The 23,448-nt window shown below is 43.5% G+C and overlaps 1 protein-coding gene and 1 non-coding gene across 2 annotated transcripts in view; one reads left to right on the forward strand and one right to left on the reverse strand.

Annotated features, from left to right (window-relative positions):
- The window catches only part of RNF150 (ring finger protein 150), a 225,570-nt gene that overhangs the window by 22,735 nt on the left and 179,387 nt on the right, over positions 1–23,448 (reverse strand). Inside the window, exon 6 of the mRNA XM_032463956.1 lies at positions 21,434–21,644. Within this exon, the coding sequence (XP_032319847.1) occupies positions 21,434–21,644 (211 nt within the window). The remainder of the gene's footprint in view (positions 1–21,433; positions 21,645–23,448) is intronic.
- On the forward strand, positions 979–1,048 carry TRNAG-ACC. The gene has a single exon. It is a non-coding gene; the product is annotated as a tRNA-Gly (tRNA).

The raw sequence follows: 23,448 nt of genomic DNA on the forward strand, positions 1-23,448 counted from the left end.
CTCTACAGACAGGTGTCATTTCACAGCAACCTGTTCTACTACCACAACCGATTTAAGGTTTTTTAAAAATTTTTTAATTTTAAAAAACTGAAGTATAAGATTAAAGGTTTTTAACATAGTTGTTTCCAACCCTTCTGACTACCTACTATCCCATAAAACACATGGAGACACCTGTTTAAAAAACTTCAAGACTGCAAGTCATTTGTTTGGAAGAACCCCAGATGGCCTCGACTTTCTCCAGTAAATACTGCATCATTCACTTTTGGCTGGTTGGAGAACAGGTCACAACCTGGTGTTCTGGGGCTGGAGGGGTGGGCTCAAAGCAGTGGCACCAATAAGCCCTCAAGGACTGACGGACTCACTCGGAGCTGAAGAAGGCAGGCCTGATGTTTTGAACCAGATCATGAGTTGGTGTCGCAACAATAAATTACTGAAATCCACCTAGAGGGATGTGTTTACTCGCCTCCCTGGAAAACCTAATGGATTCTATCTGATGCATATAATAGCAGGAGCAGTGTGCCAGTCATGCATGTTATTTAATCGTAACCTAACCCATTCCTCTGGCTCACACAATGCAATTTCCAGCTCTTTGTGTTTAGAACAAAACCCAGAATTTTAATCAATATTTGGCCGTGCAACGGGGATCCCTCACCATGAGTTTCAGGGTGAAAATAAAGGAGGTACAAAGAGGTCAGCTGTTCAACAAGGGGACGTGAAAAGGCAGAGGGAATGAGGGGGCACACTGAAATGGCCAGACATCGGTCTGCATGCCGCTCCCTTGGGGAAAGAAACCATTGCTCTTCTAATCTCTTGTGCCTCCTTCCGCTTTGTTTCGTGGCCAAGCAGATAAAGCTGGAAGAGCCTTAGTGCTTATTTCATCACGTACTTGGCCAATCAAATAAGATGATGGATAGAAAGCATTCAGCCCAGTTTCTTGTTCAGACAAGATCTTAATAAAATACAGACTGGGGTGGGGGAGGGGGTAGCTCAGTGGTAGAGCGCATGCTTACCATGCATGAGGTCCTGGGTTCAATCCCCAATATCTCCATTAAAAATACATAAATAGAATTTTAAAAACCACACAGGCTATAATGGTGCTAATGATATAGCTGGAGCTGCTGTTCAGCCGTTGTTTGAAGACAGATGAACCCACCCTGTCCCCTTTGTAAGGGAGGAGGCAGATAAGGAACCTGCCGCCACGTGCTGGTCGGATGGAACAACGCTTATTATGCCCGTGTTGAGACTGGGTCGTCTAACTCCTAAAATTGCCCTTTCCAATTGTATATTTCCCCTGTATGAGCACCTTCTCAAACTTTTTAAAAAATGCCATCTTCCCTTTTGATGAACATAAAAATCTTACTCCCCTCCAGGAAGGCTTTGAGCCCACATCCTCCCACAACCTGGCCTTTTAGAATCACTGCTATCTTTCCTGAATCCCCTCTTGTAAGAGACACTTTGTTGAACTTTAGAGTCAGTATTTAAAAAATGATTTACATCTTGGTGCTTTCCAGATATAAAATTAACTCATTATTTCATGGGAGGTTTTTTTCCCAGACACACTATCATCTACCCCCAATCACTGGGTCAAAAGAGTGAAACCCCTTAATACTTCATCTGGGTTTGGTACTTCTTTGAAAATCTCATGCTACCATGAAGCAGATTTTTTCTTTCTTTTTTTTAGTGTGGAGAGATACTAAAAAATGATTTAAAAAAAAAAAAGAGCAGGGAATAATAATGACTAATTACCAGTGCATTGAGTCTTTATTGAAATCATTGGTTAAATCCTCTCATTTACTTCATTAATCTGATCTTCATTTCCTGGAAAGCCCAAACAAAACAAAACAAACGTCTGGCAGCTACGATTAACTTCACCTCTCTTAAGGTGATACAACCAGGGAGCGGGAGGGACCTGAACTTCACTAGGCTCTATGCAGGGCACTTTTCACTGATGAGCTCAAGAAAACAAAGAGTTTAAACTTGCATCTTTACTGCATACTGTGTACACACATATTGAATTGTACACACAAAAGGGTCTGGATACTAAAAACCCAAAGGAAAGGAAGGGCATGGCCAACTTGAACCTTGACAATGGCAGTCTGCATCCTCACTTGGCCTCTAGTAAGTGGGATGGGAGAGCTGGGTGACTCTCCTCTTGGCTCCCGGAGCTTCCTTCCCATCCAGGAAGGGTGAGGCCAGAGGTTGGAGCAAAATCCTGCCCTCACAGTCCCCCTCTTTCTCTGAAGAGCACCTGGACTCCACAATATTCTTGATGCCTGACTAACAGTGCTGCCTTATGTCATCTTTTAAATAAATATTCCACCCACGGATGTGTTTTCTCTTTCCTAGAGCAGACTGTTAGCTGTAAGAGGGCAGGGGCTTATTTTGCATGGACACTGTCAAACCTCCATCCCCCATGCAATACAAATAAAAAGAAATACAATGGTTATCACCTGAATGCATTGAAGAAATGGATGGGAAGATCTGAAGAAATCTTGTGGTGTTTTGAAGGCTAAAAACATTGAGGAGGGACACTCCTACTCTTCTGATTTCAGTGCTATGTGGAGTCCATCACACTATGGCTTCAGGCAAGCCCACAGGATAGGCTAAGGGAAACAAGATCTGGACCTGACAGTAAGTAAACCAGGTATTCACGTATTTATATGGCCCAGGAATCTTATTCCTGCTCTTCCCATCCCCTCCATCTTAGTAGGTATCTTCTAAGACCATTTTCTGGTTTCTTACGTCTCTCAACTGGTTTCAGAATTATGCTCAGCTCCTCCCTGAGAAGAGGGGGCCCCCTGTGCGGAATCCTGTCCCTGTGGCTGGCAGAGGTGGGGGTGTGGCCAAGCCAGCTGTTTTGCCAGTGGCTTGTTAAACTTGAACATGAGGAGAACTGAAAAGGTACCATTTATAGTTGGACAATCATGACTAAGTGGACATGTCTATGATAAACACAGAGTCAGGAAAATGACTGAAAACCCAGCAATTTTCTCATCTGAAGAATGGAAAAATCCAAGCCAGGAGTATTTCATCCTAATATTCCTGAATACGTGTTCAGAGGCCAAATGCCCTGAACAAGCCTGATGGGAGTTTCTGGAATTTAACATGGGGGTTAAATTCTTAGCATTTCCTGCACCAGCCCAAGTGATCATTCGTCTCTCTCTTTTGTAAACTAATGAAAGCTACAGAAATCCCTTATGTAGACAAAGACTTTAGCAGATCTGGCAAACGAGACCTATTTTTAAAAAAGAGCACTTGGGCAAAGTAACATCTACTTTGTACACACCTGTTTTACATCTGTCAGAATCTAAAGTTTTTCAGAGGAGGGACAATTTTATCCTAGCTCAAAATAGGCATCAAGAAATATTACACTAAATCACTCACATCATCAGCAAAATGGTTTTGTTTAATTAATAAACAGACTTCCAGATTAACCTCTGGCTGTGGTCTTCTAGATATTTTAACAGTATTTAACAAAGTCATTTTCCCCTAGTTATTCTTAATATGTTTTGAAATTTTGCACAACAGAAAGTCACTTCAACATGTGGTCCATGTATATTTTTTTTTTGGATTTTTTTTTTTTTAAGAATCATGCTGCTGCTCTTTGGAATGATTATTGATGTTTATAATGTACCCCCCTCACCCTCTTTTTTTATTCCATAGCTGGTTTACATACTTGTCTGGGCCAGAGCTCCTGCCTGACTCCCTTTGGTGGCTGTGTGCTGTGTTAAGCACTTTGTCCATGTTTCCCAGTAGCACACGGCCAATGAACATTTTGAACTTGTATTTTTAAAGAATCTGCAGCCAGGAGAATAGCCTGCATCCCAAACAGGAGGTGTTCTATCCTGGGAGAGGTCCTACCATGTAGTCTTCAATGTTCCTTTTTTTCCCCTGTTCTTCCTACTTGCAAGTATTTTCTGTTACTTTGCTACAGAGGAACAGCAGCCTGAGACTATTTCTAAAGTCTCCTGTAACGTGGGATGCTTTGTCAATAATGGTAAATATGGAGCAGAGCGGTGAAAAATCCATGAGCCCCCAAATTGCGTATAACTCGCTCATCTGGTGTGGAGCTGAGTCTCCACAGGTCTCATGGGAGCATCTTCAATTCCAGGGAAGTCCCAGGGAGGGCAGCTCTCATCCCTCGGATCCATAAGCCTGGCAAAAAGCAGCGAGGGTCCTTTACCTCTGCTGATCCTGTGCCTTAACCCGGTGACTCCCAGGTTGCCTTTGGTTTTCTTCCACGCCCCCTAAGAGCAAATCTCCTAGAGAGGAATGGGGGCAGGGGGCGGGGGGCAGGGGGGAGAGTGAGTGGGGACACAGTGAGCGCTGGTTGGGATTTCTGAGACTGTTTGAATATTTTCTCCTGAAAACACTGACTATAATTCCAGCATCAGAATGTTTCCTTTTTGCCAGCTGCATTTATAGAGCTAGGGCTTCTCTAGTGGGAGAAGGGATGCCTATGCAGGCACCGAGGGAGCCCGGGAAGTGGAAGATGAGCAGATTGTAAGCACAGACACGATCACTGTAAAAGCAAAGTCCCAACAACATGTCTCGGAGAATAAAAACATATTTGACTCAAAGAAATTAGCGATCTACACCATGAGGGTTAAGTCACAGTTGCAAACTTTTCATTGTTTATCAAGACAGAAAAAAGAAAAGCAAAGAAAGACAGAGTTCCTACCATTATTACCTCCCTCCCAAGTGTTAAGCTCCCCCAACATAATTTCTACACTTTATCTTTGGTGGAAGTTAATGCCGCTTAGCCGCCACCAACTAATTAGTGCTATTTTGCAGATCTTAGCTGCCAGGAACCCAAAGGAACTATAAAATGTAACTTGTTGCCTGATTCTTTCCCATTTAGCAGTTAATTTTGACACTAAAGACCTCTTTCCTCAGTAAAATTATATATCTGAGAAAACCAATTGTGATTCTTTTCAAATTCATCTTTGGCTCTACTGGATCAAGGACTTGCTTTAATATCTCAGACTGTGAAAGTATTTTCTCTACAGAAAACAGTTCCTTTTGCCAGTGGGCAATTCTGGACTTACTGCTTATGCTTACAAAGTAATTGAATGCCTACATCACAGCGTGCAGGTTACATGTCAGGTGCACAAGTTTTCACGAGCAAAGGAGGGATTACTATAACAATAAAAAGACTGTGGCCTCTGTCCCATGGAGTGATGCTGGCTTCCAGGGCTAAACTTCCATCAAGATCACAAACAAGGCAGGACTGAATAAAAATGTACTTGTATTTTCTATGGACTTCCTTTTGGCCTTGGGATCAGCGTCCCAGGGACCAGTGGTCATCTTTATCGCAGGCATCGAGTGACAGTGTGGGGTCTGTGAAGAAGGACCCACCCAGGGACCAGTCATACAAAACCACCCTCAGGCGTTCAGTTGGGGAATTCTCAAAGCTCAGTCGGCAAGAAAGAGGTAAAGTTAGTTAGATTGAAGGGAATGTTCCAATTCCGGTAGCCCTGAATAAAACTGATTATCGGGGTAGGTACAGACAACATTTAAACGGACTGTTGGGGTAAGACGACATTTAAGATGTGGGAGTCGTCCAGGTTTTGTCCTCCTTGGGCGGACATTCTGGGGGAGTGGCACATGTTTTCCAGCTCTGGTTTTTAGAAAAACTTGCATAGGAAGCCTGGTAAGGAGGACTGTTCTCAGTCACCCCTGAAAATTGTGATTTAGTATACCTAGGGTAGAGCCAGGGTCTGCATGGTAGTTACAGCCCAAGCAGGAGTTCAGACAACACTTGACAAATTCCAGTGTGTGGGAAAGACCCTGGGCTTCGGAGAGGGACAAGAGCCCTCATCCCAGCCTGACACCTACTCAACGGATGACTTTTGAAGAGGGTCCAGGCCTGCTCTCCACTTCAGTTTCTTATAGGTAAAAGAGTGATGTGTAATTGTAAAGGGTAAATCAAATACATAAAGTTCTCTGCAAGTAGTTACTTACGGTGAAAAAGAATATGAAAACGAATATATGTGTGTTCATGTATGACTGAAGCACTGTGCTGTACACCAGAAATTGACACAACACTGTAAACTGACTATACGTTAATACATATATATATACAAAAAAATCCTTGGTGCATGGTATATACTTAATAAGGTCTGAGTTCCCGCTCCCTCTTCCTCTGTCTGATAATAAGAGGACTTTTTTTTGGATGCTTTTAATGAACCAGGGGCTTTTCTAAGAAGTTTTTATTACATTTAATCCTGTGAGGTAGGTGTTCTCATGACTCCATTTTACAGGTGAGAAATGGAGGTGCAGACAGGTTGAGCCCACGGTTACACAGGCAGCAGGTGGCGGGGCCAGGCCTTGGCTTGGCTCTACTGCTGAGAACTCACCTTATTTTCAGGGGTATAAATTAGGGACAGAAAATTTCAAAACCTCTCTCTGCTGTATATTTCACTTTCTAGCAGCTTTCCCATTCAGTCATGTCCCCGATGTGTCACAGTCTGAAGGGGACACTCAGTGTGGACACAAGCACCTGCAAGTGTGACCTGGCTGTATAATGCGTCATTCTATTGTAGGGCACAGGTATGAGGAATCACTATTTCTCAAACATGGAACTGCTTTACATGTAGGGGCACATGTCCTCTTCCCAGATATTAGACAGCCTTTAGGACTCTTAAAGAAACAAAAAGATGTACACGTTTGTTTGAGGAGTGGTTCCCTTTCTGACAAGTGAAGCTGGAACCATAGTTTCATTTTTAGGAGTAATACATTGAGAGTCATGACCAGGAACTTCAATTATCCCTGCTGAGAAGTGGTTAACTACTGTGACAGAAAGTGGACAGTACTGAGTCGTATACAGGTGCGCGTGTGTGCAGGTGCATCATCTGAACACAGAGACGTGTATGTGTGTGTAAGCACCGCGTGAGGCACTCTGCACATGACACACGACATGCAGGTATGAACGTGTGTGTATGCATGTGTCTGTGTGTGCAGGCAGGTGCACATCTGGCCTTGGAATGCAGTATGTGCCCATACGTGCATGTTCCTACAGACGACACGTGTGTGCCCATGATGCAAGAGGTTGCTTATCCTACTGCACAGATTTTCTTCAACTTGGTAACAGAGAAGACAAGCTTTTTAACCCACTGTGTTTCTGCTTAAACTTGGACTTTCAAATGCAATTTTCTAATGAACTCATTTAAATAACAGCTGCATTATTATTCTGGTATAATTTTTCCTTAAAAAATTCATTCCACCTTTGCTGCTGCCCAGCAGGAGTTTCGGTGCAGCCAGTACTCTCTTGTGCTGACAGCTCTGATTAAGGCATAAGCATTTATATAAATGAAAGATATGTTTGAAAAAAAAGAAATCTGATGGAATGTTAGTCTACAAATCTACTCATCACTCTTCCGTGCTGTGAACATCAGTTACCAGGGCGAGTGTTAACTGTGGATGTCGCTGCTTAATAGGCACACACATGATCGGCCTGGGTGATGTACCAAAAGGTATTATTTTAATGAGACCCGACAGGACAATTCAAAACAGTGATTGTCCCTGAGACAGCAGTGCCTATGAAGGAAGTACTGTTGCCCCAAGACTGTCCCTTCGTCCCTACATTTGGGGTTGCAGAGCTGTGGTGAACTGCAGACGGCACGCCTTGCCTTGGGGCTGCTACAACTCTGATCCAGCCAATAGCCACCATCAGGGAATGACATCCAGGATTGCTGTTGCTTCCAATACTTTCTGAGTTGGAAATTCAGATTGTTATGGAAACCCTTGACATACTTAAATGCTGCCTACTCATTGAACGTTATCAGAAACATTCTCAGGGCCAAACCCAGCCCATCTGCAGGCAGGAGTCACATATGACATCGCTTTGCTCCCCTGGCCTAGAATAATTTCTGGGAATCCCTAGAGATCTATTTCCTAGTGGTTTGGGTGAGGAACCAAGGCCCTGGGGATTGGTGGTGGATGTGTGCGTGCATGTAGACATGTGTGAGGCCACGTGCATGTATGTGTGCATGCTGTGTGCACAGGGAACTTGGTTTGCTTCTCACCCTGGTGTCCTGGTGTGTGCTCCTTGGGAAGCCTCCAGAGAGAGGAGGAAGAACAGATCCCCATCCTGGCGTTCTGGCTTATCCAGACCTAGCTGATCACCACTCCTGTGTCCTGGATGGAGCTGGGGAGGAGAGCTGGGCTCACTTACTTAACCACAATATATTTTCTTTTCTTTAGAAGTTAACTTGCAAATTTTCCCCTCCACAGGAGGAAGTGCAGTAAGGCCCACCCCAAATGAAGCCGGTGAGTTAGATATTTCTGTATTTTATTTTAATTTTTAAAAAATATTTAAAAACTTTTATTTCATTTTTTCCCCCCTTAACAGAGGCACTGGGGATTGAACCCAGGACCTCGTGTATGCCAAGCACACGTTCTAGCCCTGAGCTATACCCCCACCCCGAATACATCTGTATTTTAAAGGGTCTCCTACTGGATTCTTTTTGTGGGGGTATGGGATCCATGAGCTGAAAACTTGGGAGTTTTATATCAATGGGTACTTCCAAAAGTTTTGCCCTGAGTTGTTCCCCAAGGTTTCACTTATGAACACAAAAAGCACACCAAGAATTGGCAAATCCGAACTTACAAGTTTATCCACAGATCACTTGTTTGTCGGTCTGTATGCTCAAAACACTCTCTAAGATTACCGCAAGGGCTGCTGTCTGCTGAATGTAACCAACACGGAGCCACGTGTAGAAAGACGTGATTCTGACTTTCTAGGAACTGACACCAGTGGGTTGACTGACTGACTGATGGGCTGCCTGGTGATGATGCTGATAATCTGAGAGGTTTTTCTCTGTAAATGGCGCTATAAAGACAGTCGTCGTTTTATATGAGACCATGGTAATAAAGATCGTAGATTATAACTCAGTAGTCCTCAAGTGATCAATTAATGGAAAAGATAAGTAACTAAAAGCGAGCATGCAGTTCTGGCTCAGGAAGTAAAGTAATTCTGGTCATTGATGAAGAGCAAGGTAACATTAGTTTCCATCTCCACAGGCAAATGAATGAGGGTACAACCTAGAGCCACTGGCCTTGGAGTCTACCAGAGAAAGGGGGTCTGCAGGTATTTTTTCCAAGACATTTCCAGTGCACCGCAAGGTACCTGTGATGAGTCCTTCCAATGTGCGTTCTCCTGGGGAGGTGGTGCACAGGGGAGGGAGGGAGGTAGTGTTTATGATTTATGGAGGGCCAGGCACCGAACCAGCAGCTGGATACGCACTGATTCCTTTCCTGCTCACAACAAACCTGTGAGGTGGATTCTGTTTGGACAGTTTTAAAGACAAGGAGATTGAAGCCCCGGGAGAGAATTCATTGACCACAGCTAAGTCATTGAATAGCCAGGATTTGAGCCCTGATCTACCCGATGCAAAGGACAACTGATTTTCCTAAGCCTCTGTTACCTCTCAGTAGGGTCATCTTCACCCACCATGAGTTCACATGAAGTAAGAAGAGTAGTGCCGATTGTATAAAACCAAAAATGAGGAGCTTCATTTAAGCTGCACGGGTTCCTGGGCACTTGGGTTTACGGCATTCCCAGAGCATTTGCAGAAAGGATGCACAGTCAGGCATCGGAGTCTTTCTCCATCACATTTCCGTCTGCTGCATTTTCTGCCACTTTGTCTCCCTCTGCTGCTTCTCATCTCCCGTTTCTGCTGTGTAGTCCCATATCAATAATGATAAATAATAAATCACCAATCCATTTCTACAAGGCATTAGTCTCCCTCCTGCCTCCTGACGGGGGACCAGTTTAGCATCTGTGCTCCCTGTCACATGGGGGTGGGGTCACAGTGTTGTCCCAGAGGAACTGGCTATAGGAAGCTCAACTGCGGGTGCTTTGGTCCAGCTTGAATGTCCTTGGCAGAATGTACACCTATGCTTCTCATAAGCACACAGAACACACAGATATAGTTGAATACGGTCTCTTCCACTTCTAACTAGTGCTAATGCTGGTTTCCTTTAAAATTCAGCATATTCATTCATGTATTCAACTAATGTTACTGAGTCTGACTGTAGCCATAAACAGTGTTGGGTTTTGGAACATGAAGTCAAAAAGCCACGCTTTAAGTCACCCCTCTAAGGTTAGTGGGGTGATAGACACTTTCTCAAGAAACAGTAACAGAGGTAATCGTTTGAAAGGAGAGTTTCTAGAAGCATCACCAGATTCTGCGGAGAGCAGCAGAGAAGGCATCTCAGAGAACACAGCAGATGAGATGTGCCTGAAGGATATGCACGACTTGGCAGCTGGAGGGAGAGGAGATGGGGGCAGGCAGTGTGTCTGGAACCACCAGCGGCTTAGAAATGCTTCCGTGTTAAGCCGGCCAGCTGGGAGAGGCAAAAAAAATCAGGGAGGGAGATGCAGAGGCCACGTGCTTAATGATTTGTTTAGATTAGCCAGCTTGAGATTTTAACCCATGGCTGATAAAAATGTTTCGAGCAAAACCGCACTAGGATGGGGTTTCTATAGAGGATTATCTAGGAAGCAGGATGAGGACAGTCTGGAGGCTGGTAAGGCTTGAAACAGAGAGAGAAACGGCAGCCAACAGCCCGTGGGGAAAACCAAGGTTGGAGATGATGAGGTCTTGAATTACAGCAGTGCAGGGGGAAACGGCACAGGGAGAGGTATTTAAAAAGCAGAATGAATGTGAGACGGTGACTATTTGCCTGTGGAAGGCAACAGAATGACAAAAACAGAGGTAACCTCAAGCTTATTGGCTTGACCACTGAGAAATACATTCACTGAAAAAACTGAAGTCACAAAACACTGACTTACTGCAAATACAACACAAATGTTGTGTTGCAAACATAACCATGCAAAAAGGAAACACTTACAAAGTTTGGTACCAAACACATTTTCTGAAGCCAGGTACGCCATGCGAGGCCGTCATTTTTCACTCGAGTAAAAAGCATGTTTTGCGAGAGGGCTGCTAATACAGACTGTGTGATGAATAAATGGATTAAGTCTTCAACGGCATGTTAATTGACCCTTTTTGCTTTTCCTTATTTTTAAACTTCATTTTTAAATCAAATTAAAATTTTTTCAATTTTTATTTCACATCAAGAACATAGTGTAACAAGACGAAGTTATTTTATCTTTCCCTCCTTCTATGGAAATTTTCACTCTGCTCTGTTTTTTTAATTTCCAAGAGCTCTTTCTCATTCTTGGAAAATTTCTATCATCTGTTTCTTTTCCATGGATGCAATATTATTCCATATCTCTGTAAGGACACAAATGACAATTTACAGAATTCTGCTCTCTGAATTATCTTGGTTTCCTTGGAGTTTAGTTTTATTTGTTATGTTCTCTCTCTCAGATTTCATGGCTTCTTGCAGTTATTTAGCCACCTCTGCCCTCCATTCATATTTGCACATGAGGCACTATGATTAAGTGGGGCTCGCCAACTAGGGAGGACACCTTAGAAAGGGCCTGAGGCAACAACCGGGCTGCTCTGGATGGGGGAGGCCATCTAGGGGACCTAACTGCTCTTAACCCAGTCTGTCACCTAATCTCGTGAGCACCACTCCGTCTCGCAGCCTTCCCTGGTACCTGGTGCCCTAGACACTGAGTTAACTGCAAACCTGCTAGCTTTTCATTGGCTTCTCCCTTAGAAGGCACTTAGATTTCAACTTTCCCCACTTCACTAAGTGAATTTCCACTCATTTATCTTCCAAAATTTGCTGCCATCTTTTCTCTGTCCTTAGTGTCCATGTAGGTTTATACCTTTTATGAACCCTTTGGTGCGACTTTGTGGGGCAGCAGAGATAAACCTGTGGGTTCAAACTGTCATGGAGAGACAGAAATCTTGCACAGTTTCTAGGTGATTCCTTTACCAAGACCAGTTTTCCTGATGCCCTTGAGTTTTAAGTCTTCTCATATGGGCTTTGATTCAATTTCTAACTCTGTACTATTGATTTACTACTGATTTGAAACAAGTGAGTTTTTCTGGAATATCTTGATAGGGAACCAGTTTAACCATGTGGTGAAATACTGGAGAGACAATTGGGCTGAGGCAGGGACTTGATGGATGTTATTATTTTTTGGGGGGGGAATAATTAGGCTTATTAATTTAATTTTTTATTGTTGTCATTAAGTGGAGTACTGGGGATTGAACCTAGGACCTCATGCATGCTAGGCATGCACTCTACCACTGAGCTATACCCTCCCCCTGGATGTTACTGTTTGTTTCTACTGTGCAGGACTGTTAGGAAGACAGAACAAGATAGTATGGGTGAAGTATGCTTTGAGATCTTAGGAAGAATGATCAGTCAATGAATTTATTTCTTTCTGCCAGAAGAGAGCCAGCCTCAAATCCTTGAAAGATGATATCAAGATTTCTTATACCTTTTGCTTTAATGACAGATGGAGACGAACTATTAAACTAAAAGTTCTTTACAAAATATTTTTTTTGCATCATCATTTCAGAGTCCTAAAGACAGAGAACAAGTCACTTTTTAGCATTCAACTTGTGGAACAGTTCAACTAAATCCTTAATAAAACATCTGAAGCTTAAATAATTTAGTGACATGTAAAACAGAATTAGTTCTAAAATATTTAGATGGACTGGAGCTATTCTTGGGTGATGATCACTAATTTCCTTTGAAATTATGTGACAGATACACGGATGGATTCACATGGAGTGTGGCCCACCCGGAAATGGGGGCCAGTGAGACGGGCTTTCTTCCTTAGTCTGAGAGCAACAACTCGGAAAGTGCTGCTTCTGCCTCAGCGCCTGCACTTGTGAAACAGAGACGGTGTCATGTTGTTGTATACTGCCTCCCCGAGAAGAGAAAATGAGATGACATGTGTGGTACTTACTATATTACAAAAAGCATTATGAACGTGCAAAAGACACGTGTAGACTTGCGATTAAACATCAAACTGTGTATTCACATACAGGTAAATACATAAATACAGACATGCAAACACCGACATCACTCTCTACTGAAGAAACACAGTGCCTTTTTCTAAGCGTTGTTTGCCCACCGTCTAGCATTAATACTAAAAACAGAATACAAAAGGGTTGCTCTGCATGGTATTTTTGTTTACGTGACATGCCGTCTGCCTGTTGAGGGCATCAACCACAGCTGTTACTGTTAAATCCACGCTCAGGGCTGCAGAAGGACCAAGTGACTACTGCTTAAGAGCTTTCCGTGAGCAGGAGGCCATGATGGTCTGAGTGCAGGGTCCACTGAGCACGGGGACCCTAGAATGAATCTGAGCTGGGGTTGTGCTGCTGTTCTGGCCACCTACACCCACCTGTCTTCCCTCCCATCATTTTATGTGAAGGTAAGATCTGACGTGTCAGAGACTGAGAAGATGCTGCAGTCTCACAGCGACCCTCTACGGTCCCAGAGGACGCGCAGTGGGGGAGAGCAAGGACAGCCTTCCTCGTGAGGATGGCTCAGCGGTGCTGGAGGGAGAAGGGTATCAGGAAGGGCTTGTGAGTGAGGATGCAAGGTCTTGCCTGAGCCTTTCCTGGTGAGACTCAGAAGAACACCAAGAGAGGGATTCTGACTTGAATTATGGAGTCATGGAACTGGAAAGGGGCTTAGAAAGGAATAGCTGGTACCAGTGCTGCATCTGACAATTGAGGAAATGAAAGTGCAGAGAGAGGGTAAGTGACTGGCCCAAGATCACACAGCTCATTGGAGGCCAAATCAGACCTAATGCCTCAATTTTTTGTTTCTGGCTAATGGTGCTTCCTCTGTATCATCTTACCTCAAGTTGCTCCAGTGATGTTCTGGGAGTTACAGTTTTTTTTTTTTTTTTCCTGAACCACTGAAGTATTTTGACTTATGGAACCCTGACTTTCTGAACTTTCAGAGTCATTCTTATGTTATCCAAAGGGCATGTTTAACTGTTCCTGCTTTCTTAATCTCTGAGTGATGGAACTCCCCCGTGACATGCTTCAGAATGGAAATGCAAAGAGAAACATTATCTTATTTGCATTCGATGCTGTTCAAACATTGAAAAAGAGCTGACCTGCCAATCATGTTTCCTGCCATCGGCTGCCACTTCCCTGCTGAAATCTAGGTTCAGCATATCAATATCTGGTAAAGCGCAGGTCTGCTCAACAGCCCTTTCCCCAGCTCACTTTTGGAACGGCTGCTGGGCCTCGAAACTTTTCAAAAGCGAGACAGCACAGGGAGGAACTGATCAAACTGGAGGTGGTGCTCTCAGTGAGTCACTCAGAACATGAGACAATCTCCTAGTGATGGATGGATTTAGTCTGCTGGCTGGGCTACTTCATTTGAGGAAGACAAGTTTCTTCTGAGTGGATGGTGTGTGTCATGCCCAGGCTGAGTGTGCCACAGGCAATATATCTGTGGTCTAAATTGATTAATTCTCTCATAGGCAGATCCTTAGGACTCCCTTATCAAAGGCATCAGACCCACAAGACAGGAAAACTCTAGGTCTGGTCCTGACGGGGCTTTCGTAGGTTGGCAAGTGTTTTTAACCGAGGAGGAATGTCATCGCAAAAAAACCCAGTGGCTCGTGGATTGGCTTGTTGCCACCTGGGACACTTGCTGAGGAAGGCATGTGCTGATCACATAGATCTTTGCTTTTCAGAACAGCTGTTCGTCTCTTGATGCCATCATTGAGCTAGTGAGTGGAAGGCTTCGAAACAAAGAGAGGAAGTTCCTCCAGGGACCTGGCACCTCACGAGATAACGCAGATGATCGTGGAGAGCAGTATCACCATTTGCAAATGCTTTGTTGTGTATAGAAGTAATTCACCATGGCTAAAATATTTCCTGAAGGGCGGCCGACAATGGGGTTTAAAATCCTAAATGGTTGGCTGATTCTATTGTCTGCCACAATGGAATATGCTCACAAATCAGAGCTATCATTTTTCCAGGGCTAATGTGAATCTTATGGGCACCAAGGGAGAGCCTTCTCATTGCTAGTTCCAGCCAGCATGCTTAGCCACAGCCAAGGGGAGCTACTTGGCCAGTTCAGGCTTTGATGCAAGTCAGAAAACTGCACAGACGTGGCTACTCATTCTTGTCCTTTCTCATCAACACCGCAATGCTTTCTCTAGAGGTGTGTATTTCTGGATGCACCAGTGTATTTTGCAGTCACGTTAAAACACGGATATTGCTGCTTTGCAAATGGAGCAAAGTGTAGTTGTACATTAGAAACAGAAATGGGATGTTAATGCCAACCTTCCTGTTTCCCCTCCACTGCCTTGACCCCGAGGTTCAAAACCGGGTTCCCTGGACAAGTCTTGAATACACACACTCCCTCTCATGTTTCCCAGTTCAGGTTGCGGTCAGGGCAGCAAGCCTAGGGGCATTTAAAACTTCTGAATGTAGATGTTCTGAATGCTTCCTCGATGGCTCCCTAAATAATAAACACAGAACTTAAAATATACAAGAACGAATGTCATTTCTGGCCTAATTTGAAGAGAATGTGTCTTTAGGAATGAAGACTCTCCAGAGAGGTTTATACCGAGTTCCTCAAGGAAGAGAAAGCGACTCATTCCAGAAAGTACACACAAGTCTCTGAACAAACTCTCTGGTAGTGCTTTTCCAATAATGAGTGTGTAGTATGTGTCCCTGGAGAGCCCCTGCTGATTGCACTGATAGCTGTTCACGACCTTTTGCTGAAAATGACTTTTTTTCTGGGCTGTAGTTTCAGCTGTGCTTTAATAATTATTTTTGTCTTATGAGCGCATTTTGAAGAGTGTGAGCATATTTTTGTTCCCAAAAGGTTGACTTAAATTCAGGTTTGCGGAAAAGGGACTGTAGTTTAGTGGCCATGTCAGCCAAGAAATTGTCCTCTGGTGAAAATCATCAAGACATCCAGGAACTAATTCTTTTGCTCTCAGGGGACTCTTTCCTGACTCAGTTTCTACAGAAGAGCTATGGGTAGCAAAGAAGTGTGAGACCATGAGACAGCCTCTCCTACCTCCACGCCCCTGTGCTCCCCACCCCAGTGCTGGATGTAGTGGATGTGAGGGTACCTCCTTTATGATTCCAGACCCCATCACCCAGCTTAAGGCAATAAAAAGGGGAGAGAGGGAGAGAAAGGTGGGGAAATTGGTAATGAGATTGTGGAGAGAGGACTGTCATGCTAAATTCCGTTCCTCTAGAAAAAGGGGTGGGGAAGGGCTACTACCTCCAAAGCCCATGTCCAGCGAGGGGTTCCTGCAAAGGAAACACCCCCTCCCCTCTCCGTCACCAAGGAGATTCTGAACTATGCTCCCTGTGGGTGGGACTCCCAGGGAGAGCTGGCTCAGGCCTTAGAAAAGTTAATGCAGACTGTGGACTTGGGTCTCCTGCCTGCCTGGGGCCTGAAGAGAGGAGGCCGATGGCCTGCGTGGGGGCAGAGGCTGGAAACAGCTGCTGTCCTGGAAAGAGCCGTCAGGACAGGCGATGCCTGAGTGTCCCAGAGGTGGCCACGTGGGGAGCGAGCAGGACTGGGCTCAACTTGGGCTCTTCTGGGAGGGGTAAGGGCACCTCAGCAGACAGAGGCTGCAAACGGACTGCTGGATGCGCAGGGGCTGCAGGAGGCCTCAGTGAGGAAGCCATGAAGGGAGGCCCACCTGTCCTGAGCCACGGGGATGGCAAGGGGAAGGGCCCTGCCGAGGAACAATCCTTTTGTCTATGTCTGGGACCTAAAGGGACTGCTGGAACTGTTACCTAAGGGTGAGCAGAAAATTCCTCCTGTAATTTTCATCCTGGGGCAGAGGGCTATCACACCCACTCAGTACGGTTAGGGCAGAGCAGCAAAAATAAAGATGCATTTTGCATACATCACAGATCATGTTTGTTCAAGACAATAGTTACATGGCACAGGATCAGAGTGGATAGCAAGTCTCCCAGGGGACACCCACACCAGGTTTCAATTCGACTGGCCGAGTTCTCGCCCATTAGCCTACATAACAACTCACGTGTACTGCTTCCTTCTGTGAGGTCTGAAGACCAGGGCTCCCAGCCAAACACATCATGCCACGTGCTCCTCAGGACGTATGGGGGCAGGCCTGGGATACCTTGATTCTGCCCATCGCCACATCTCTTTCTAGCTCCCAGCTCTCTCCGCCATCCAACCCCATGGGTTGAAGGCTGATTCCTTCTAGTTTGAGGTGGGACGAGCGGCAAGCGGGGAATGATCTAGAGGCAGTGCTGGAGGACTTGTGTGATGAGTCAGTGAAGGGAATGGATGCAGGTGTCAACAACTTCCTTGAAAAACAAAGGGAAGGTTTCAGACCCTCTTGAGAAGATGTGGAATGGTGTGGAATGTTTTTGGAAAGGAGTAATAGAGCCTTCTCCTTTTGTGTCTTTCTCTAGCTCCTGTCTGGAGTCTCCAAACACACAGGGCTGTTTCTCTAGCTGGGTTCTCCTTTGGTCCTAAGGAACTTTTTTCCCCACTGAAGCCAATCCAAGAAGCCACAGCCTGGGCTTAGGGAGTCAAAGGGGCAGAGTATGGTTTTGGTGCCATCACACATGCAGGTAAAAATTGACGAGTGACATCTAGGCACGCATGCAAATGACCCCTTGCACCAGCTGGAGGAGAAACACTGTGTGATGTGGGGCTGCCGTGAGAGGCTAGAAAAGCTGGGATGTCAGAAACATTAAAGATGCGCATACAAGAATGTCTTTCTCCCAAACGTCAGACTGGCAACCAGTTTGGATTTCCTTTGTGAATGTTTTTCCTTTTTTCCTTCTCCTGGAAGCTGAAGCTGATCCTTTAATGCCAGATTTTCCCTCTACACTTTTCAGTCTTCACTCTACAGGCAATCTGTTCTATGCGTTTCCCCCTTGAGTGCTGAAATGACTTCTACGTGCATTTCACTGCCTCTGCACCAAGGCTATTTGCCGGGAAGGGAAGAACAGAGGTAGGGATGAGGATGCGAATTGAAGCTAAACACATTTTTGAACTTTCAGAGAACTTCAGAAAAATGGAGGAAAAGAGTAAAAAAAATGAAATGAGAACTGTGTTCATTTTCTCCCCTGGTTCATTCTCCTGGATGAACTTAGAATTCCAGCTCCACCTGTCATGAGCTCATGACCTCGGGTCAGTTACTTTAATCTCTCCGTGCTGCTGTTTCTGCATCAGTCAAATGAGGTTAAAAATAATATTTACCTCATAGGGTTGCTGTGAGATAACAGATGTAAACAGTTAAAAGGGTGCCTGGGCCATAGTGGGCGCTGTGTACTTGTTAGCTACTGTTATTTTTTCATTTTCTAGTAGTTTCTTGGGTTTGTAGATGTGAGGTAGGAAAGGATAATGTAGAAAACAGTCAGGTCCAATGTCTAGTGGGTTATTTGTGATTTGTAGCAAGACTGGATCCCAACTATACTTCCTTTTCTAGCTGCGTTTTTTTTTCAATAGTGTTAGGAAGTTGGTTACAGTGATGTTGATAAGAACTTGAATCTTTTCACTCATTTATTCATGCATCAGTGTTTGTTCACTTATGGACTATTTATTTGAGTTAGGGCACTAGGCAATTTACAAACCTGTATAGAGCAGATAATTTTCCCCTTAAGGAATCTACAGCCATTTGGTTAGTGGTATAAACCATTAACATCTAATCAAAATGACCATGTTTGGAATAGTGTGTAAAATCCCAAGAAATAAAACTAATCAGAAATCAACAGTCTCAAATATTGTATGATATCACTCATATGTGAAGCCTAAAACTGATACAAATGAACTTATTTACAAAACAGAAATAGACTCAGACACACAAAACAAACTTATGGTTACCAAAGTCGGGGGAGGGATAAACTGGAAATCTGGGATTAACAGATACACATTACTATATATAAAATAGACAAACAACAAGGACCTACTGTACAGCACAGGGGAATGTATTCCATATCTTGTAATAACTGTAACGGAAAAAAAATCTGAAAAATTTGTGCGTATAACTGAATCACTTTTCTATATATCTGAAACATTGTAAATCAACTATACTTCAATAAAAAAAAAAAGAAAGAAATGGTCTAAGAAAAGTATTTGGGAAAAATTCAGTTTCTGTACTCAGAGACGGATTGGTATCTTCAGCCGTACTGATACACGGCATCAGTCTTCAGACTGCAGACGCAGCCTCATGCCTTCATCTTTACGAAGACCATCCTTTGAAATTACCTAGCATTTTTCCTTCTGTTGTGAACAAAAGCTCCCCGCTTCAAGCTTAATTGAGTCCTTTCACCTCACGCTGTTCGGTAAACATCTACTGAATCCCTGCTAGGAACCTAAACACTCTGAGTCTATTTTAGCAAAAACCATTTGGGATTATAAATTATATGAATACAGACCTTAATTTCCCATTTCATTTTTGGATGTGTTTTAACCCATAAACTATGCCTTTTCATTTGTCATCTGGGCTTTACTGAGATGGGTGAAGTACGTAGCTACTTTTCAGAATAAGGATGCTAACAGATGACACATTTTCCCTTGAAAATTAAATAATTATTTTATTGCAAGAAATATGACCCTTTTAATTTGGTTCTTTTTATGGGCTCAAAAAAAGGCTCATGCCTTAAATGTTTCTGAACTGCTAGCAAAATTTTATCAGGCTTTTAAAAATAACTTCACTTAGGCCACGATGGTGATATACCTGACGGTAATTGAAGATGTCCAATAAAAGGAAAAATTATGGAACAATCTTGTTCTCAGAAAAGAGAACTTAATTGTTTGACTTGAGTCAGCCACTTATTCCTCTGGGCCACAACTTTCTCATGGTGAAAATAAGAAGTTTATCACTGTGAAGATTAAATGACCTTTAAGGTTCTTATATCTGTAAATTATGAGGATTCTAAATCTGTGTTCTCCAATATGATAGCCACTGGCCCCACATGGCTTCTGAGCACTTGAAATGGGGCTAGTCTAAACTGAGATGTGCTCAAAGCATAGAATACACACCAGATTTTGAAGAGTTGGTATCAAAAAAGAAGGTGAAATATTTTAGATATATTAGGTTAAATAAAATATATTATTAAAATGAACTTGAACAACTTATTATTTTTATTTTAGTGTGACTATTGAAAATCTAAAATTGCTTTTGCGGCTTACATTATATTGTACAGTACCACTCCAGACCTTCAAAACAAATGAATCAAAATCTCTCTTTAAGGATTTTTTTAATGTTTAATGGTCAATGTTTCAATATCGAGGTCCTTATGCCTCTAAAAGTCTACCTAAAACTCATGTCCATCCCAAACTAATAAACCCTGCAAGGGCAGATATTTACCACCTAGTTCCTCTTGAAGTTACTCTCTGTCAAGGTCCTGTGGAAGTTCTAACTTTTAGTGGTTACAACACTGAACGTTCACCCCTATGGTTATTGTCTCAACCATATCAGAAAAGATGATCAAAATGTTAGGAGTGATTATTTCTGGGTAGTGGGGTACTGAGTGATTTCTACATTTAAAAAAATTCTTTTCTTCATCTTTCAGTCTTTCAACATTGAGGACTGTCATGTTTCTTCATCAGAAAAATGTATCTTTAAATTTCAGTGTGAATAATTTTTTGTATTATATAAAAATTACAAATATGTAAAAAAAAGAAAAAGAGGCTAACGTAAAAGGAACTATCCCAATACGCTTTCATCTGCTTTTCTACGTTTCCAAATTTTCTATAGTGAACAGGTTACTTCTATCAAGGGAAAAAATACACCTCATTTAAAAACTGTAATATCCATCTACCCTTTTAACCTGAACCTAAGTTCATTTGCATGCTGATTCTCTTAGAACTCCTGAAGCTTTCATCTCTCCCGTGTTAGTCTGTGGAGTAAATACTTTAGGTTTTAGCTTCAGTTGTTTGCTAACATAGCTATTTTAATATTTTGTAAATACCAGCAAATGGAACAGCACTTACTTCAAGTCTATGCCAGAGATGGGGAAGAAACCCCAAAGACATTTTAATATGTCACTGTGTACAGGGGTTTAGATCGCACTGCAGGATCGCCCATCTAAAGGGATGCCAGTTGCACCCGAGTCCTGTAGCAACAGGGGCGAGCACCGTCTTGCATGCGGTCCAGACCAGCCTAGAGAGCCACGTGCATACTCGGGAAGGCTCAAGCATGTGCACACACACACACACAAGCACACGAGTGACTGGGGTTGTGCCCTATCCCAGCCCCACTGCACATCCCCTGAAGTTGCTTTTCCCACCTGCCTCCACTCTCAGAGGCCAGAGCCACTACCCAGCCTGCTTCGGGTACCACGGGATGTGTGCAGTGCCGTGGTATTGCTGTGTGGGCTAGGTCTGCTGTCTGCCCTGCTGGCTCTGGAGTGAGCTGGGCTTCTCAAGGTCTGTCAGGTATGATTGTTTAGCCTGGCAACGTTATACTCCTTTATTTATTTATTTCTTCTAGAGGAAAAGTGTCTTTTCCCAGTTCCCATGAGGCAACATCCCTTTGGAAGATGGCGCTTGAATATGGCAAGGCGGAACTTACTGTTGGTAGTAAAGATGATTTCTCCCTCCTGCGGGGTGGCATCTGTATCCTGGACCACCTGCAAGGCTCCCACAGTCCGGACAGCAGGGTCCAAAGTGACCGAACTTTCGTTTACGGTCGTGTCGCTTGCGCCTGTGATCTGGTTGGTTGGCGGACCTCCCAGAGATCCCTCGAAGTCGGTGGGCAAGTCGTCCAGGCAGTCGGCATTGGGCTGACAGGAGCACAAAAGGACCTGTTCTTAGTGTATGTCATCAAGTGAGAGATGAGATGCTACAGCATAGATATTTTGTCCCGAAGGAAAACCAAGTTCTTTACTGTTTTCTTCCTGAACCACTTTACTTAAAGACATTTCACATATAGTTCCTGTCATTAACATGAAAACATCTTCCCAAATTTTCTTTCCAAAGGTTCCATTTAGATCTAGATACAAGGTTTTAATTCCAGGAGTAGCAATACCCATACATTACTATAGTTATGTAGGGGGAATAACATTTATTTATAATGATAGCTCCTCCTTATCAATATCAATATCAATCAACATGCAGTTGATCATACATTTGTTAAACCCTCTAAATTAAAATCTTGCAATCACAAAACTAGGGTGTCTAATTACCCACCCACTATAGGACTCTTCCCTTCAAATATTTGTCATGCCTTCACTCGAACAATAAAGAAATGGGCAGGGGCGGCGGGGTTGTGGCGGGGGTGGTGTGCTCTCTGCTTTGCAAGGCAGGCTGTGCCAGCCAGCTTTGTTAGATTATTCTCTTACAAGGTGACTTTGAAATTTTACTCTTTGGTCTTAGTGCTGCTGTTGGAAGTGGCATTGAAGATATTGATATCTCTTCCACAAGCAGCTTTTAAAAAATGATTTTCAGTTGTTCTGCCTTTACCAGAACTCAAAAAAAGTTATTTTAAAAAGGTGGTGGTGGAGAGATACGGTCTTGAGAAGTATTAAGAATAGCTATTAACCAATTTTTTTTTTGCTCCAGTCTGAACAGCAACATGGCCCTGAGTGATGACAGTGACACAGTTCTGTACTCCCAAAGGAGGCAGGTCAGGGTGGGCAGGATTAGGCGAGGAGAGTTCTGGGTTGATATTTATTGAATTAACAGCACAATGACTACATTGTGTTCGAAGCTGATTAAAAGATAAAATCTACAATTCCTGGGCTCGTTGGGAGCACAAGGCAAGAAATTCAAACCGCTGGACTCCTGTCCTAGATTTCCCCTCTTAAATCAGTCTCCTGAGTCCACATCTGTGTTTCCCACAGTCAGTTGGAAGTCTCTCCATCATCCCACAAAAACCTCAAATTCAGCTCATGCCCTCTTCCCCCGTATTCTCTTTTCTCTCTGCCTTCTCTGTCTCTATTAGCAGTGAGCCAATTCATGGAAATCTGAGCTGTCAAAAGTCAACTCACTGAAGGACTGATCCACCAAATTTACCGATTGAGATACTGGACATGGGCAAGTAGGTTTTGAACATTTCCCACCCTCCTTCCAGTCTCCTAATCTCCCCTGGTTTTTAACCCAGGATACTCCATTCTCCACTTTCTCATCAGAGCACTCTTTTTAAAAAACACATGTATGATTCTTTTTTTTTTCTCCTAAAGAATGAATTATAAGCTCTGTAGTACAGAAAAACAGGCACTGGACAGTCTAACCCCAGCCTCCTTTTCTGGCCCTCCCTTCAGCCTTTGGAAGCACACAGAATCCACCATCTATGCCCTATCTCAGTGCTTTAGTGTATGCTGTTCCTCTATTTGGGATGACATCTTCCCCTTCCCCTCTCCTATCCCAAGGTCTCAAATCAACCCTGGTGAACTCCTCATCAGCCCTCAATTCCCAGGCCAAATGTCCCTTTTCTAAGTGGTGCTCCCTCCCAGGCAGTCATCTTTGACACTGTAACTCTTTTCACACTCTCCCACTCCGTTATGGTCATCTGTTACTGTGTTTGTCTCCCTTTACTAGTCCACAAGCTTTTTTTTTTTAATCCTAGTTTTAATGAGATAATGTAAT

The sequence above is a fragment of the Camelus ferus genome, chromosome 2 (genome assembly GCF_009834535.1).
Source record: "Camelus ferus isolate YT-003-E chromosome 2, BCGSAC_Cfer_1.0, whole genome shotgun sequence".
Taxonomy (NCBI): domain Eukaryota; kingdom Metazoa; phylum Chordata; class Mammalia; order Artiodactyla; family Camelidae; genus Camelus; species Camelus ferus.